Raw genomic sequence first — 14,388 nt, 5'->3', positions numbered from 1 at the left:
AATTTCCAACTCGGAAACTCTATCGGACAAGAAATAATCAGAAGAGAACATTTCATCATTTAAAACCTTTTAATTTGTTAAATAAAAATAAAAATAACTCCCAATAAAAAAAAAAAAAAAAGGAAATGCTACTTGTTCACAATTCTCAAAGTATTTTCTTTACAAATCAAACATGAATATGAGAAAGGAAAGTTTCTCTGCGGGAGAAATATTTTACAAATTGATCATTTTTTCCTAAAAAAAGGTGTACAAAATAAAATACTAAAACTGTACATATATACATAAATTCAATAGTAAAATTGCATAATCAGCCACATTATTAAATCATTATTTTAAATATTCAGTAATAATCTTGTGCCTGTGTTGATGAGCTCTGGGAAACACAGTCCTGTGCGACACCATCCACGACTAAAGCCCCTACAAACCTACAAATACACTAGACTCACTCCCTCCTGGAACACACACACACTTATAAAATATAGATATTTATATATACGGCCCTGCAAAGACAAGCGTTTTGAGTTATGAGTGAAACTGGGTGTTTCTCGGCTTCAGTGTCTCTGCAGGGCCGCATAAAACACTGCAGAAAAATTATGTTTTTCAGTATTTCTGTCTTGTTTTTCTAAACATTTTTAAATCAAGGTACATTTACTGAAGGTGCAAAAAGACTCAAGTCTTATTTACTGAAAAATGTATCAAAATCATGTGAGTTTTTGCCAAATATGTTCAAATGTCATGTTTATTTGCACTTCACAATGCATACAGTACAGGAGAAACTCGAAAAATTAGAATATGGTGCAAAAGTTCATTTATTTCAGTAATTCAACTTAAAAGGTGAAACTAATATATTATAGAGACTCATTACATGCAAAGTGAGATATTTCAAGCCTTGTTATAATTGTGATGATTATGGCTTACAGCTTATGAAAACCTTTCACAATATTCTAATTTTGAATTTGGGGTTTTCATAAGCTGTAATCCATAATCATCACAATTATAACAAATAAAGGCTTGAAATATCTCACTTTGCATGTAATGAGTCTCTATAATATATTAGTTTCACCTTTTAAGTTGAATTACTGAAATAAATGAACTTTTGCACCATATTCTAATTTTTCTAGTTTCACCTGTATAGTAAATGCTTCATTTTGATAAATGTTTCTCTCAATATATGAAATATTTAATTGATATACCGTAATACATTTAGCTTTTCCAGTATATGCATCTTGATCTGAGAATGTTTAGATATTTGTATTGGAAAACAAGATAAAATTCCCAAATAAGATTTTTTTTTTTGCGGTGTGACAAAACTGCTGAATGCATTTGATGCTAAAAACGGTTCATGAGGTGCATGATGGGTAAAATGACATTTGTGTTGCAATGATCCGTCGATTGGAAAGATTCCCAGAGACAGGGTTTTCCGGCTCTGGAACACAAGCTGTCAAATTCAACAAATTTGTTGATGACGACAACGACGATAACATGGACTCGTGTGCATCTAAAGACTGATGGGAGTGAATGTTCAGGCAGAGCTGTCAATCACAATCATCAAAAAGAAGCACATTTTGAAAAATAATAATTATAAAGAACTGGTAAACAAACAGCTATTCCTAAACTGATGCATTCGTGCGACAATTTAACAATAGTTCTCATTAGTAAAACCCCTCTCATGGTAAAAGAACGTGTTCATGTAACAATGGTCGAGAATGGTAACAGAAGTCGTTGGACGAACACACACACACACACACACACACACACACACACACGTGACGGAGGAGCGAGATCACGGGAGACTCTTCTTCACAGTGCGGCTCAGTCGAACGCTGTGATGGCGTTGCCGTGGCAACAGTGCTGGTGTTGGCGGTACCGTACAGTCGGATCTATCGGACCACGCGGCGTCTCTTCCCTCTGGTGGAGCGGGCCGGCCTCGACGACGGGATCTGCAACACAACACACACGACTTCGCTTTAATGCGTTCTTGACCGTCATAATTACGCCATGTGGACAGTCCTGCTTTTCCTTTCTCAAACTTAAGACCTCTTGAAATGTAAAAACCTCTTAAATTTAAAGACATCTTGATATTTAAAAACCTCTTTAATTGAAGGAGCTGTATGTAAGAAATTTATTTCAATTAATCATGAAATGGCCCTGAAATGTCACTAGACATTAAGAAATCATGTACATTTCAAATACTTATATCACTGACAACAGTAGTCTGGCCAGGATATTGTCATTTAAAAAGTGCAGTTGCAGCCCTCAACTGATGTTGATGTTGTCATGTTGTGTTTTGGTCTGATGCTCCACCCTCCACCTATCTACCAATCACGAAGTCAGTAGTGTTGCGGCATCCGGGTTGCCAGCTCTGCTCTAGTTACCACAGCTGCAGCTCGTCACGTTCCTGCTGGATCCTGCAGCCGATCTGGCAACCTCGAGTCAGGGAGGAGGGGGAGGGGATACACCACTCTACAGTAATTTGACAGTGATTGCAGTACTAGTTTTGGCCACAATCTTACATACAGCTCCTTTAAGAAATAAACATTTAAAAACGTATTAAATTTAAGTTTTTAAATTAAAAAAATTCTTAAATTTCAGAATTCTAAAGGTCCCTTGGAATTTAAAAACCTCTCAAATTTAAAGACACGATAGAATATAAAAACCCCTTAAGTTTAAGAACTCGAAATTTTAAAACCACAAGTTTAGGAATTCTTGACATTTAAAAACGTCTTAAATAAAAAAAAAACTCTTGAAATGTAAAAGCCTCTTAAATTTAAAAAACTCTTGAAATATAAAAACTAGGGCTGTCAGTTAAACGCGTTATTAACGGCGTTAACGCAAACCCATTTTAACGGCGTCAATTTTTTTATCGCGCGATTAATGGTCTTTTTGGCCTAGCAAACTTTGTAGTTTTTTCACATGCTTTTGCAACAGGACGCTGCGCTATGAGACCCATTCATTTCAATGGCTTTGTGCCATTTCAAGCGGATCTAGCTAGACAACAAAAACAAGACACAAAACAACAGGCACGACGCCGCACACACTTGTTTGGGCCAAATAGTACTTGGTTAACGTTACGTTTTGAGTGGATGACGAGCGCGAGATGCAGAAATGGATGCCAATAAGATTCTGAATGGAAAGTTTATTTTTAAAAAGTTGCCAAATGGTTCCATTGACGAGACCAAAGTGATCTGTGTGTTTTGTCGTAGTGAACTGAGCTATCATCATCGCAGCACGTCCAGTCTGAAACACCACTTGATGATGGCCAAGCACACACACACACACACACACACAGCTGATGCGAATCCTCCGCCCCCTCGTCAATATCAGGACTTTGTCAGTATTTCTTTCACCCTTTTATTGATGGACAGTGTTGCATTGTGTGAGAGATTATTTGCTCCAAGTGAGAATGTTAGTGTGAAATTGAACACAGTATATGCCAATGTTGTTTTAAATAAAAAACATTTGCACAAAGCAAGCCGATCCACTTTTCCATGTTGATAAGAGCATTAAAATGAGAAAAAATAATGGGACAAAAAGAAATCAAGAGACATTTAGAATAGATAGTTAACTCACGATTAATCGCACATTTTTCTGACATTAATGCCATTAAATATTTTAATCGTTTGATAGCACTAATAAAAACGTCTTAAATTTAAACAAACTCTTGAAATATAAAAACTTCTTAAATTTAAAAACTCTTGAAATATAAAAACTTCTTAAATTTAAAAACTCTTGAAATATAAAACCCTCCTAAATTTAAGAACTCTTGAAATATAAAAACTTCTTAAATTTAAGAACTCTTGAAATATAAATACCTCTAAAATTTAAAAACTCTTGAAATATAAAAACTTCTTAAATTTAAAAAACTCTTGAAATATAAAACCCTCTTAAATTGAAAAAACTCTTGAAATATAAAAACTTCTTAAATTTAAAAAACTCTTGAAATATAAAACCCTCTTAAATTTAAAAAACTCTTGAAATATAAAAACTTCTTAAATTAAAAAAAACTCTTGAAATATAAAACCCTCTTAAATTAAAAAAAACTCTTGAAATATAAAACCCTCTTAAATTTAAAAAACTCTTGAAATATAAAACCCTCTTAAATTTAAGAACTCTTGAAATATAAAACCCTCTTAAATTTAAGAAACTCTTGAAATATAAAAACTTCTTAAATTTAAAAACTCTTGAAATATAAAAACTTCTTAAATTTAAAAACTCTTGAAATATAAAACCCTCCTAAATTTAAGAACTCTTGAAATATAAATACCTCTAAAATTTAAAAACTCTTGAAATATAAAAACTTCTTAAATTTAAAAAAACTTGAAATATAAAAACCTCTTAAATTTAAAAAACTCTTGAAATATAAAACCCTCTTAAATTTAAAAAAACTCTTGAAATATAAAAACTTCTTAAATTTAAAAAACTCTTGAAATATAAAACCCTCTTAAATTTAAAAAACTCTTGAAATATAAAACCCTCTTAAATTTAAAAAAACTCTTGAAATATAAAAACTTCTTAAATTTAAAAAACTCTTGAAATATAAAACCCTCTTAAATTTAAAAAACTCTTGAAATATAAAACCCTCTTAAATTTAAGAAACTCTTGAAATATAAAAACTTCTTAAATTTAAAAACTCTTGAAATATAAAAACGTCTTAAATTTAAAAACTCTTGAAATATAAAACCCTCTTAAATTTAAGAAACTCTTGAAATATAAAAACTTCTTAAATTTAAAAACTCTTGAAATATAAAAACTTCTTAAATTTAAAAACTCTTGAAATATAAAACCCTCCTAAATTTAAGAACTCTTGAAATATAAATACCTCTAAAATTTAAAAACTCTTGAAATATAAAAACTTCTTACATTTAAAAAAACTTGAAATATAAAACCCTCTTAAATTTAAAAAACTCTTGAAATATAAAACCCTCTTAAATTTAAGAACTCTTGAAATATAAAAACCTCTTAAATTTAAAAAACTCTTGAAATATAAACTTTTTAAATTTAAAAAACTCTTGAAATATAAAACCCTCTTAAATTTAAAAATCTCTTGAAATATAAAAACTTCTTAAATAAAAAAAAACTCTTGAAATATAAAAACTTCTTAAATTTAAGAACTCTTGAAATATAAAAACTTCTTAAATTTAAAAAACTCTTGAAATATAAAAATCTCTTAAATTTAAGAACTCTTGAAATATAAAAACTTCTTAAATTTAAGAAACTCTTGAAATATAAAAACTTCTTAAATTAAAAAAACTCTTGAAATATAAAACCCTCTTAAATTTAAGAACTCTTGAAATATAAAAACTTCTTAATTTAAAAAAACTCTTGAAATATAAAACCCTCTTAAATTTAAGAACTCTTGAAATATAAAACCCTCTTAAATTTAAGAACTCTTGAAATATAAAAACTTCTTAATTTAAAAAAACTCTTGAAATATACAAACTTCTTAAATTTAAGAACTTTTGAAATATAAAACCCTCTTAAATTTAAACTTCATACAACTGAATTTAATATTTTTTAAGACTTGAGACACTGATTAATGCAGTCAAACAGTGTAAGATGCTTGTGTCGTGTGTGTGTGTGTGTGTGTGTGTGTGTGTGTCTCACCGTGGCGGCGGGCTCCTCGATGATGCTGTCGATGCCGCCCGGCAGGTCTGGACTCCTCTGCAGTCTGAGGAAGAGGAAGAGGAAGAGGAGAGAGTAAACACACACACACACAGCAACACAAGTGAAGGAACATGCCGAGCTCCAGAAGCACTCACGTCTGCTTCCTCTTGCGCCCCCTTCTGGCTCCTGTGTGCAAGTCTTCAGTCTGTCAAACAACACCAGCGAAATTAATATCAGTCACTGCTATGAATAAAAGAAGGCATTGAAGCAGTCTGCAACATTTCATAACAATCTTACACTATTAGAAGTGTTTAACCTTTCAGTTGTAGAAATAAAGCATAGTATAACACGAAAAACAACCAAAATTTTTATTTAATTTGAAAAATTACTTTAACTGAAATAAAAAAATGTGAAGAAAAAAAAAACGTATCAAAAAATGACAAAAGCACATAACAAAATGACAAACAAGCCAAAATTTTTATAAAAAAATGAAATAAAAAAAATATGAACAAACACTATAATAGCACAAATAACAAAACCAGGCTCACCCTCACTTGCTCCGCCTCTCTGCTGCTGATGTCATCGACGGGCGGACTCAAACAGCCCTGCGTTCTTCGTCCCTCCTCATCATCCTCGTCTGCCTCCTCCTCCTCGTCCCGGTCTCCTCTTCCGTCCGTTCCCGACCCGATCCCGTTGCTGTAACACACCGTGGACCCGTCGGTCTTGGCCTCCTCCATGATGTCGGACAGAGCGTCGGCCCCCGACGGCCTGCAGGGCGGCGCCGTGGAGGGCTCCTCGCTGAGCTTCGGCGTGCCGCGGGCCGGAGACTGGGCCGAGTCCATGCCGAGGCGGGTCAGATCCGGGTTGTGGACCGAACAGGCCCGGCGGGGACTGAGGGCCAGCGGCAGCTCCGGGTACGACAGCGCCGTGGGGTCCGAGTCGCGCTCGCTGACCTGCAGGAACGAGGTGTAGATGGTGTCCATGAAGGAACCGTACGGGTCGAACAGCCCAGAACCAGAACCCTCTCTCTGCTGACCGGGGGTGTGGAGCAAGGCATTCTGGGATATCTGAGCCGCTGGAAGCTCGTCTTGTGACGGAGGCGGCGTGTGGTGGAGACTCACTGGCTTCTCTCCCATGAGCGCCGGGGTCATCGTCAGCTGAGAGCGAGAACACATCAATAAACACATGCGGCTTTTCTTTTATTAATATTTTGCCCATATTAAAGAAAGAAATTTGAAGGGGCGTTTGGTTCAGAGACTAGCAGTGTGTGTGTGTGTGTGTGTTTACCTGTAGGCAGGTGAGCGGGTTGAGGGGCGATTGGTTCAGAGACTAGCAGTGTGTGTGTGTGTGTGTGTGTACCTGTAGGCAGGTGAGCGGGTTGAGGGGCGTTTGGTTCAGAGACTAGCAGTGTGTGTGTGTGTGTGTGTGTTTACCTGTAGGCAGGTGAGCGGGTTGAGGGGCGATTGGTTCAGAGACTAGCAGTGTGTGTGTGTGTGTTTACCTGTAGGCAGGTGAGCAGGTTGAGGGGCGATTGGTTCAGAGACTAGCAGTGTGTGTGTGTGTGTGTGTGTACCTGTAGGCAGGTGAGCGGGTTGAGGGGCGATTGGTTCAGAGACTAGCAGTGTGTGTGTGTGTGTGTGTGTGTGTACCTGTAGGCAGGTGAGCGGGTTGAGGGGCGATTGGTTCAGAGACTAGCAGTGTGTGTGTGTGTGTGTGTGTGTGTGTACCTGTAGGCAGGTGAGCGGGTTTAGGGGCGTTTGGTTCAGAGACGGGCCTGTGTGTGTGTGTGTGTGTGTGTGTGTGTGTGTTTACCTGTAGGCAGGTGAGCGGGTTGAGGGGCGTTTGGTTCAGAGACTAGCAGTGTGTGTGTGTGTGTACCTGTAGGCAGGTGAGCGGGTTGAGGGGCGTTTGGTTCAGAGACGGGCCCTGTGTGTGTGTGTGTGTACCTGTAGGCAGGTGAGCGGGTTGAGGGGCGTTTGGTTCAGAGACGGGCCTGTGTGTGTGTGTGTGTACCTGTAGGCAGGTGAGCGGGTTTAGGGGCGTTTGGTTCAGAGACGGGCCTGTGTGTGTGTGTGTGTGTGTGTGTGTTTACCTGTAGGCAGGTGAGCGGGTTGAGGGGCGTTTGGTTCAGAGACTAGCAGTGTGTGTGTGTGTGTACCTGTAGGCAGGTGAGCGGGTTGAGGGGCGTTTGGTTCAGAGACGGGCCCTGTGTGTGTGTGTGTGTACCTGTAGGCAGGTGAGCGGGTTGAGGGGCGTTTGGTTCAGAGACGGGCCCTGTGTGTGTGTGTGTGTACCTGTAGGCAGGTGAGCGGGTTGAGGGGCGTTTGGTTCAGAGACTAGCAGTGTGTGTGTGTGTGTACCTGTAGGCAGGTGAGCGGGTTGAGGGGCGTTTGGTTCAGAGACTAGCAGTGTGTGTGTGTGTGTACCTGTAGGCAGGTGAGCGGGTTGAGGGGCGTTTGGTTCAGAGACTAGCAGTGTGTGTGTGTGTGTGTACCTGTAGGCAGGTGAGCGGGTTGAGGGGCGTTTGGTTCAGAGACGGGCCTGTGTGTGTGTGTGTGTACCTGTAGGCAGGTGAGCGGGTTGAGGGGCGTTTGGTTCAGAGACTAGCAGTGTGTGTGTGTGTGTGTACCTGTAGGCAGGTGAGCGGGTTGAGGGGCGTTTGGTTCAGAGACGGGCCCTGTGTGTGTGTGTGTGTACCTGTAGGCAGGTGAGCGGGTTGAGGGGCGATTGGTTCAGAGACTAGCAGTGTGTGTGTGTGTGTGTGTACCTGTAGGCAGGTGAGCGGGTTGAGGGGCGTTTGGTTCAGAGACGGGCCCTGTGTGTGTGTGTGTGTATGTACCTGTAGGCAGGTGAGCGGGTTGAGGGGCGATTGGTTCAGAGACTAGCAGTGTGTGTGTGTGTGTGTGTACCTGTAGGCAGGTGAGCGGGTTGAGGGGCGTTTGGTTCAGAGACTAGCAGTGTGTGTGTGTGTGTGTGTGTGTGTGTTTACCTGTAGGCAGGTGAGCGGGTTGAGGGGCGATTGGTTCAGAGACTAGCAGTGTGTGTGTGTGTGTGTGTACCTGTAGGCAGGTGAGCGGGTTGAGGGGCGTTTGGTTCAGAGACGGGCCCTGTGTGTGTGTGTGTGAGTGTGTGTGTGTGTGTGTGTACCTGTAGGCAGGTGAGCGGGTTGAGGGGCGATTGGTTCAGAGACTAGCAGTGTGTGTGTGTGTGTGTGTACCTGTAGGCAGGTGAGCGGGTTGAGGGGCGTTTGGTTCAGAGACGGGCCTGTGTGTGTGTGTGTGTGTGTGTGTGTGTGTGTGTACCTGTAGGCAGGTGAGCGGGTTGAGGGGCGTTTGGTTCAGAGACGGGCCCTGTGTGTGTGTGTGTGTGTACCTGTAGGCAGGTGAGCGGGTTGAGGGGCGTTTGGTTCAGAGACGGGCCCTGTGGAAGCAACAGAGGTCCTGCTCCCAGTAAACTATGAAGACTGTTGATGTTTCCCAGAGCTGTGAGGTCGCCTGAGAGCAAGAGAAACACCATCATTAGCAGCTCAAACACACATGCGTTCTGACTCTGTGAAGATCTTAGCTGAAGCAAACCGAGAATTTCAAGACGACAAGCATTCGTTCATCAGTACATCACCAAACATCATGTCACGATACACTGTGTTTATAGAGCCTCATCACATCAGTTTATTCCATTCCGCTTTTTACTGGATTCCGTTTGAATTTTTATGGACTCAGATTTAAAGGTTAAATTAAATGTTAGTAATCAAAAAGCATGTCTGATTCATTTAAATCATGATACTTAATTTATTAAAAGTAAAAAAATATATACATTTTTAAAGTTATGACATTTTTTTCCCCTTACGGTATATTTTTCCTAAATTCCACTAAAACATTTTTCTAAATTTTATTTTAATGGTTTAATTAAATTTCAAACACATAATTAATTTCAATTTTTCTGGACTCAGATTTAATGGTTAAATTAAATGTTAGTAATCAAAAAGCATGTCTAATTAATTGAAATCATGATACTTCATTTATTAAAAGTTTTAAAAAAAAAAAAGAAAAAAAAAGAAAGAAAAAAAAGTAATGACATTTTTTCCCCCTCTAAAATTATGTTTTATTTTTCCTAAATTACACTAAAAAAAATTCAAAATTTTATTTTAATGGTTTAATTAAATTTCAAACAAATATAATAATTGAAAAAACGAATCAACTGAATTCATAAAACTATAACAACTTAATTTTTTTTTTTTATATAAATAATATAAACAATAATAGGGCGGGCTCTTCATTCACACAGACACACAAAACATGCAGATTTTATATTTAAATAGACTTTTTGTACTTTAGTATTCACAGTAACGAGTCCATATTGTCACGTGATCAAAGTGTACAGCCCTACTTCTGACTTATTCATCCAAAATTGGCCAAATTCCATGTTATACATTAAATTACATTTTTGTGACGCGTTTTCCGAGCCGCAGAAATTATAGGGCCCTATTTATATACGCAGAAAAAATAAGATGTTTTGATGTTTTTCCCCATTCATTGTTAGAGGGCAATGTATGGTACATTAAATGAGGATTAAAAACACAAAAACAGCATGAAGAAAACCTCAAGCATCATCATCATAACCATCATCAGTGAGAGAGTAACTTTTCTTAGGAAAGGCAATGAGATCTTCTAAATTTTGTTCTTCTAAAAACAGTTTTGCTCATCAACATCAGATACAGGTGAAACTCGAAAAATTAGAATATGGTGCAAAAGTTCATTTATTTCAGTAATTCAACTTAAAAGGTGAAACTAATATATTATACAGACTCATTACATGCAAAGTGAGATATTTCAAGCCTTAATTTGTTATAATTTTGATGATTATGGATTACAGCTTATGAAAACCCCAAATTCAAAATTAGAATATTGTGAAAAGGTTTTCATATCTGTAAGCCATAATCATCACAATTATAACAAATAAAGGCTTGAAATATCTCACTTTGCATGTAATGAGTTATTTATTATTCAAAATTATTAGGGCTGTCAAATGATTAATCACATCCAAAATAAAAGTTTTTTTTACATAATATATGTGGGTGCACTGTGTATAAAAATATTTTGTATATATATATATATAAATACACACACATGCATGTATATTTAAGAAAAAAATATTATTTATATATAAAATATTTATATTTATATATAATATAAATTATATATAAATCTATATACAGTATATACATGAAAATATTTCTTAAATATATACAAGCATGTGTGTGTATTTATATATATAAAATAATTATACACAGTGCACCCACATATATTATGTAAAAAAAACTTTTATTTTTGGATGTGATTAATCACGATTAATCATTTGACAGCCCTAAAAATTATACATTCGCAAATAGCCAAAATTAATTATTTTATACTAATATTTTAAAAACGGACAATATGCATTACTGGAACGGACAGTAGCGGAAGCAAACATGATTGTCGACTAATGTTGATAATCTCAAAATTATCATATGTGGATTAAATGGCTTTGACAATATTTCAGTCCATCACTAATTTTGTTATTCTATATTCAGCTAAGAAAAAAAAAGCAGTAAAAATTTCTCTCAACAAGCGATCACACTGTAAACTGTAACGGACATTTGCTTTTTCATTTCTATGTACCGGGGTAATTATCATTAACTAAAACTAAAACCTTTAAAAACATTTTCATTGCTTGAAATACAATAAACATAAACTGAAATAGAATAAAATAGTGATGCATCGATACTTGAATACCAAAACAGCTATTTTTAAGTTTTGAAGTGCCTAAATCAGTGAGTGACGCAGACGTTTAATTAGCACTTCTCTGATTGGCTCGTTTCAACTGTGTTCAGCGTCTATATCGTGACACAACGTGGATAAACTACAACACTTAAACATTTTAACACGACAATATTAATTACTTGATTTTAATTGGTAATGATATGGTTTCCTAAATCTAAGATCTTTTAGCCTGTGCTGTTTTCTGTCGATGCATAAACAACTTCACTGAACATTTGTAGCGCGTCTGTCATCAAATAATCGCAATAAGCTTTGTTACTTTTAATATGAAGTCTTAACTTTGACTTTTAACTTGAAGCAATAATGATGTTTTGCAGCTGCTCAGTTCAAGCGTCTCGTGAAGCGATCATCTCTTCCTCTTTACTACTAGATACAGCAGCAAATAAACATCAGATTCAGAACAACTTCCTCAAATCAATCGTGTCTCAATCAGTGTTTGAACTGGGGAAAGACGTCAATAAAACAGCGTGTATGCTGAACATTACATTTACCTGAAGAAAGGCGTTCAATGTCCATAAACTCATTAGTTAGCTAGAAAAAATAACTCTAGAGAAGAGCATTTTCCTAAATATATGCACTGTATTACATTTTATTTATATTTTTACTCAACCTGTTAGTGATGTTTTCATTGTTTATGAATAAATCTGTCATGAAAACAAGATATTAGAGTTTATTGATGTTTAAATGTTTATATTTCACCAAACAACTGCAGTAGAAACAATTCTGTTATTAAAAAAGCTGATATAAAAACTGCCTTATGTGCAATTTAAATGTTTGTACAACTCAGTTTTCATTATTTGACCGTATATTTTGAAATAAGTTTGATTAATTTATTTATTTATGGTAAAGTACTTCATGAATTTTCGGTTTCGGTGCCTCCCTAAAATAAAACGCTTATTTTATTTTAACTAGTTGCCAACATTTCTCATTATGAATTTAATTGAAGTGCAGTTTCATTGAAGCTCTAAATAAACTACAAGTAAAAATGAAAATGTACACACACTCTCTCTCTCTCTCACACACACACACACACACACATATATATATATATATATATAACAACAAAAATTAGATTATAAATGATTCAATTATAGATTATTGTAATGCTCTACTGGGTGGCTGCCCTGCACGCTTAATAAACAAACTCCAGCTGGTCCAAACGGTTCCTTCCTGGTTGTTGCTAGATGTATGTAATATAGTATGACACTGCATTGGCTCCCTATTAAACATTGTATACATTTTAAAATATTGCTGATTACTTACAAAGCATTAAATGGTTTAGCTCCCCTGTACTTGAGCGAGCTCTTAACGCATTATAGTCCTAGAATATCAAAATCAACAATTGATCCTTTTCCTATTTAGCACCATAACTCTGGAACAGTCTTCCTAGCATTGTTCGATAAGCACACACACTCTGTCAGTTTAAGTCTAGACTAAAAACACATCTCTTTAACCTGACATACACATAGAGCATTATCAATTTCTACTATTCAAATCAGTTAAATGATTGTTAGGCTGCATAAACTAGGTCAGCCGCAACCGGGAACACTTCCTATAACACACGATGTTAGCCTGTCCGTCTCATCCTTATCCCGAGGTTACCGTAGTCCGCCAGATCCGGTCCGTATCCAGATCAGATGTGGACCTGCATCTAGACACGACCACAACAGACACAAGAACCAGACCGGTCCTTCACACAGACCCTATGACCAGCTTCAGCTCCAAACCAGCATGATGAATCCATCTTCAAGTGAAAGGAACTGGATAAATATCTGAATGCTAATGATTCTGATCTGAATTCTGAGTTGTGATGCAGCCTGATTCATAACGACACCGTGTTCGTTCGTTGGCGAACTGGGTTTTTTCTCCATTCTGTCACCTGATGGAGTTTGGGTTCCTTGGCTTGCTTAGCTGGGGACAATTAAAGTCCCCCTTTAAGTTTTCTGCTTAAAACTGCAGTGAACCAAAGACAGTCTCAAAAACACGGTTTGAAATCGCTGGTGTTTCTGACGTCACAAACGACCTTGTAACCAATCAGATCAACGTGTGATCGTCAACCAGTGGATCTCTGAGCTGAGTGAGTGAGTGGAGGCGGGGCTCATTTGCATATTCATAGAACCGCGCATACTAAATGAGTCAAGGGTGTTGAGTTAGATTCAAGATATTTTAAGCCATGAAGAATTTTATTTTCATGGAAAAAATGTCAATTTGGTGATCAAACATGAGTTTTAAGGGATACAATTATGGACAACAGGGGGATTTTAATATTCAACAGTATTATTGATCTGACTGCACTAACGCTTCTGTTTGAGAACTGAACTGAGATGGATGATGAAATCACTGTTTTCTGCAGAACTGCTTTATAGATGAAAGGAACCAATTTGATACTTAATGCTCTTTACAACGGAACTAAATCAACACTGAACTGACTTCAGCCGAAATGCATAATTTTCCTGTTATCACTGGAAAGCTGCTTTGAAACAATCTGTACTGTATAAAGCGCTATATAAATAAAGTTAACATAAACAAAGATTAAAAAATGCTGTAAAAACATATTTCCCATAGTTAGTTAATGAAAATACAATTGTTGATGTTATTTCACAGTGCACTGACTAATGTTAACAGATATGATTTTGATTGTAATGATGTATTAGTACAAGAATTTGTGTTAATTTTGGTATTTGGATTAAAGACTGATCCACTTACCCAGAACCCCAGGGGCGAGGAGATGCGGCAGAAAATGAGGTGTCTGGGTGTTGTTCTTGTCCTGCTCGTCCAGCGGGTCACACACTTCTGGGCCGCAGGACACCGAGGTAGAAACTAGAGCAGAGCTGGACAGAGTCTCCTAAAGCCACACACACAATCATATATGTATTGCACAAGATGCATGTACTATATTCCATATGAAAATACCATGAGGGAAATCAACAACAACCCCACAGTACAAGGATTCTCAAACATTGTAAGC

General features: G+C 37.0%; 1 protein-coding gene across 2 annotated transcripts in view; it reads right to left on the bottom strand.

The window, feature by feature from the left end:
* Positions 1-1,047: 1,047 nt before the first annotated feature.
* Positions 1,048-14,388, bottom strand: part of mbd6 (methyl-CpG binding domain protein 6) — a 30,621-nt gene continuing 17,280 nt past the window's right edge. For both annotated transcript variants that reach the window (XM_056237598.1, XM_056237599.1), the window contains exons 8-13: positions 14,127-14,265; positions 8,977-9,098; positions 6,153-6,761; positions 5,760-5,809; positions 5,605-5,668; positions 1,048-1,940 (exon numbers count right to left, since the gene is read on the bottom strand). In XM_056237598.1, the coding sequence (XP_056093573.1) occupies positions 1,881-1,940; positions 5,605-5,668; positions 5,760-5,809; positions 6,153-6,761; positions 8,977-9,098; positions 14,127-14,265 (1,044 nt within the window). In that variant the 3' untranslated portion in view covers positions 1,048-1,880. The remainder of the gene's footprint in view (positions 1,941-5,604; positions 5,669-5,759; positions 5,810-6,152; positions 6,762-8,976; positions 9,099-14,126; positions 14,266-14,388) is intronic.

The sequence above is a fragment of the Rhinichthys klamathensis genome, unplaced genomic scaffold (genome assembly GCF_029890125.1).
Source record: "Rhinichthys klamathensis goyatoka isolate OS25496 unplaced genomic scaffold, OSU_Roscu_1.1 h1tg000488l_1, whole genome shotgun sequence".
NCBI lineage: Eukaryota > Metazoa > Chordata > Actinopteri > Cypriniformes > Leuciscidae > Rhinichthys > Rhinichthys klamathensis.
The sequence above is the reverse complement of the archived record's forward strand: the minus strand, read 5'-3'. Positions and strand labels throughout refer to the sequence as shown.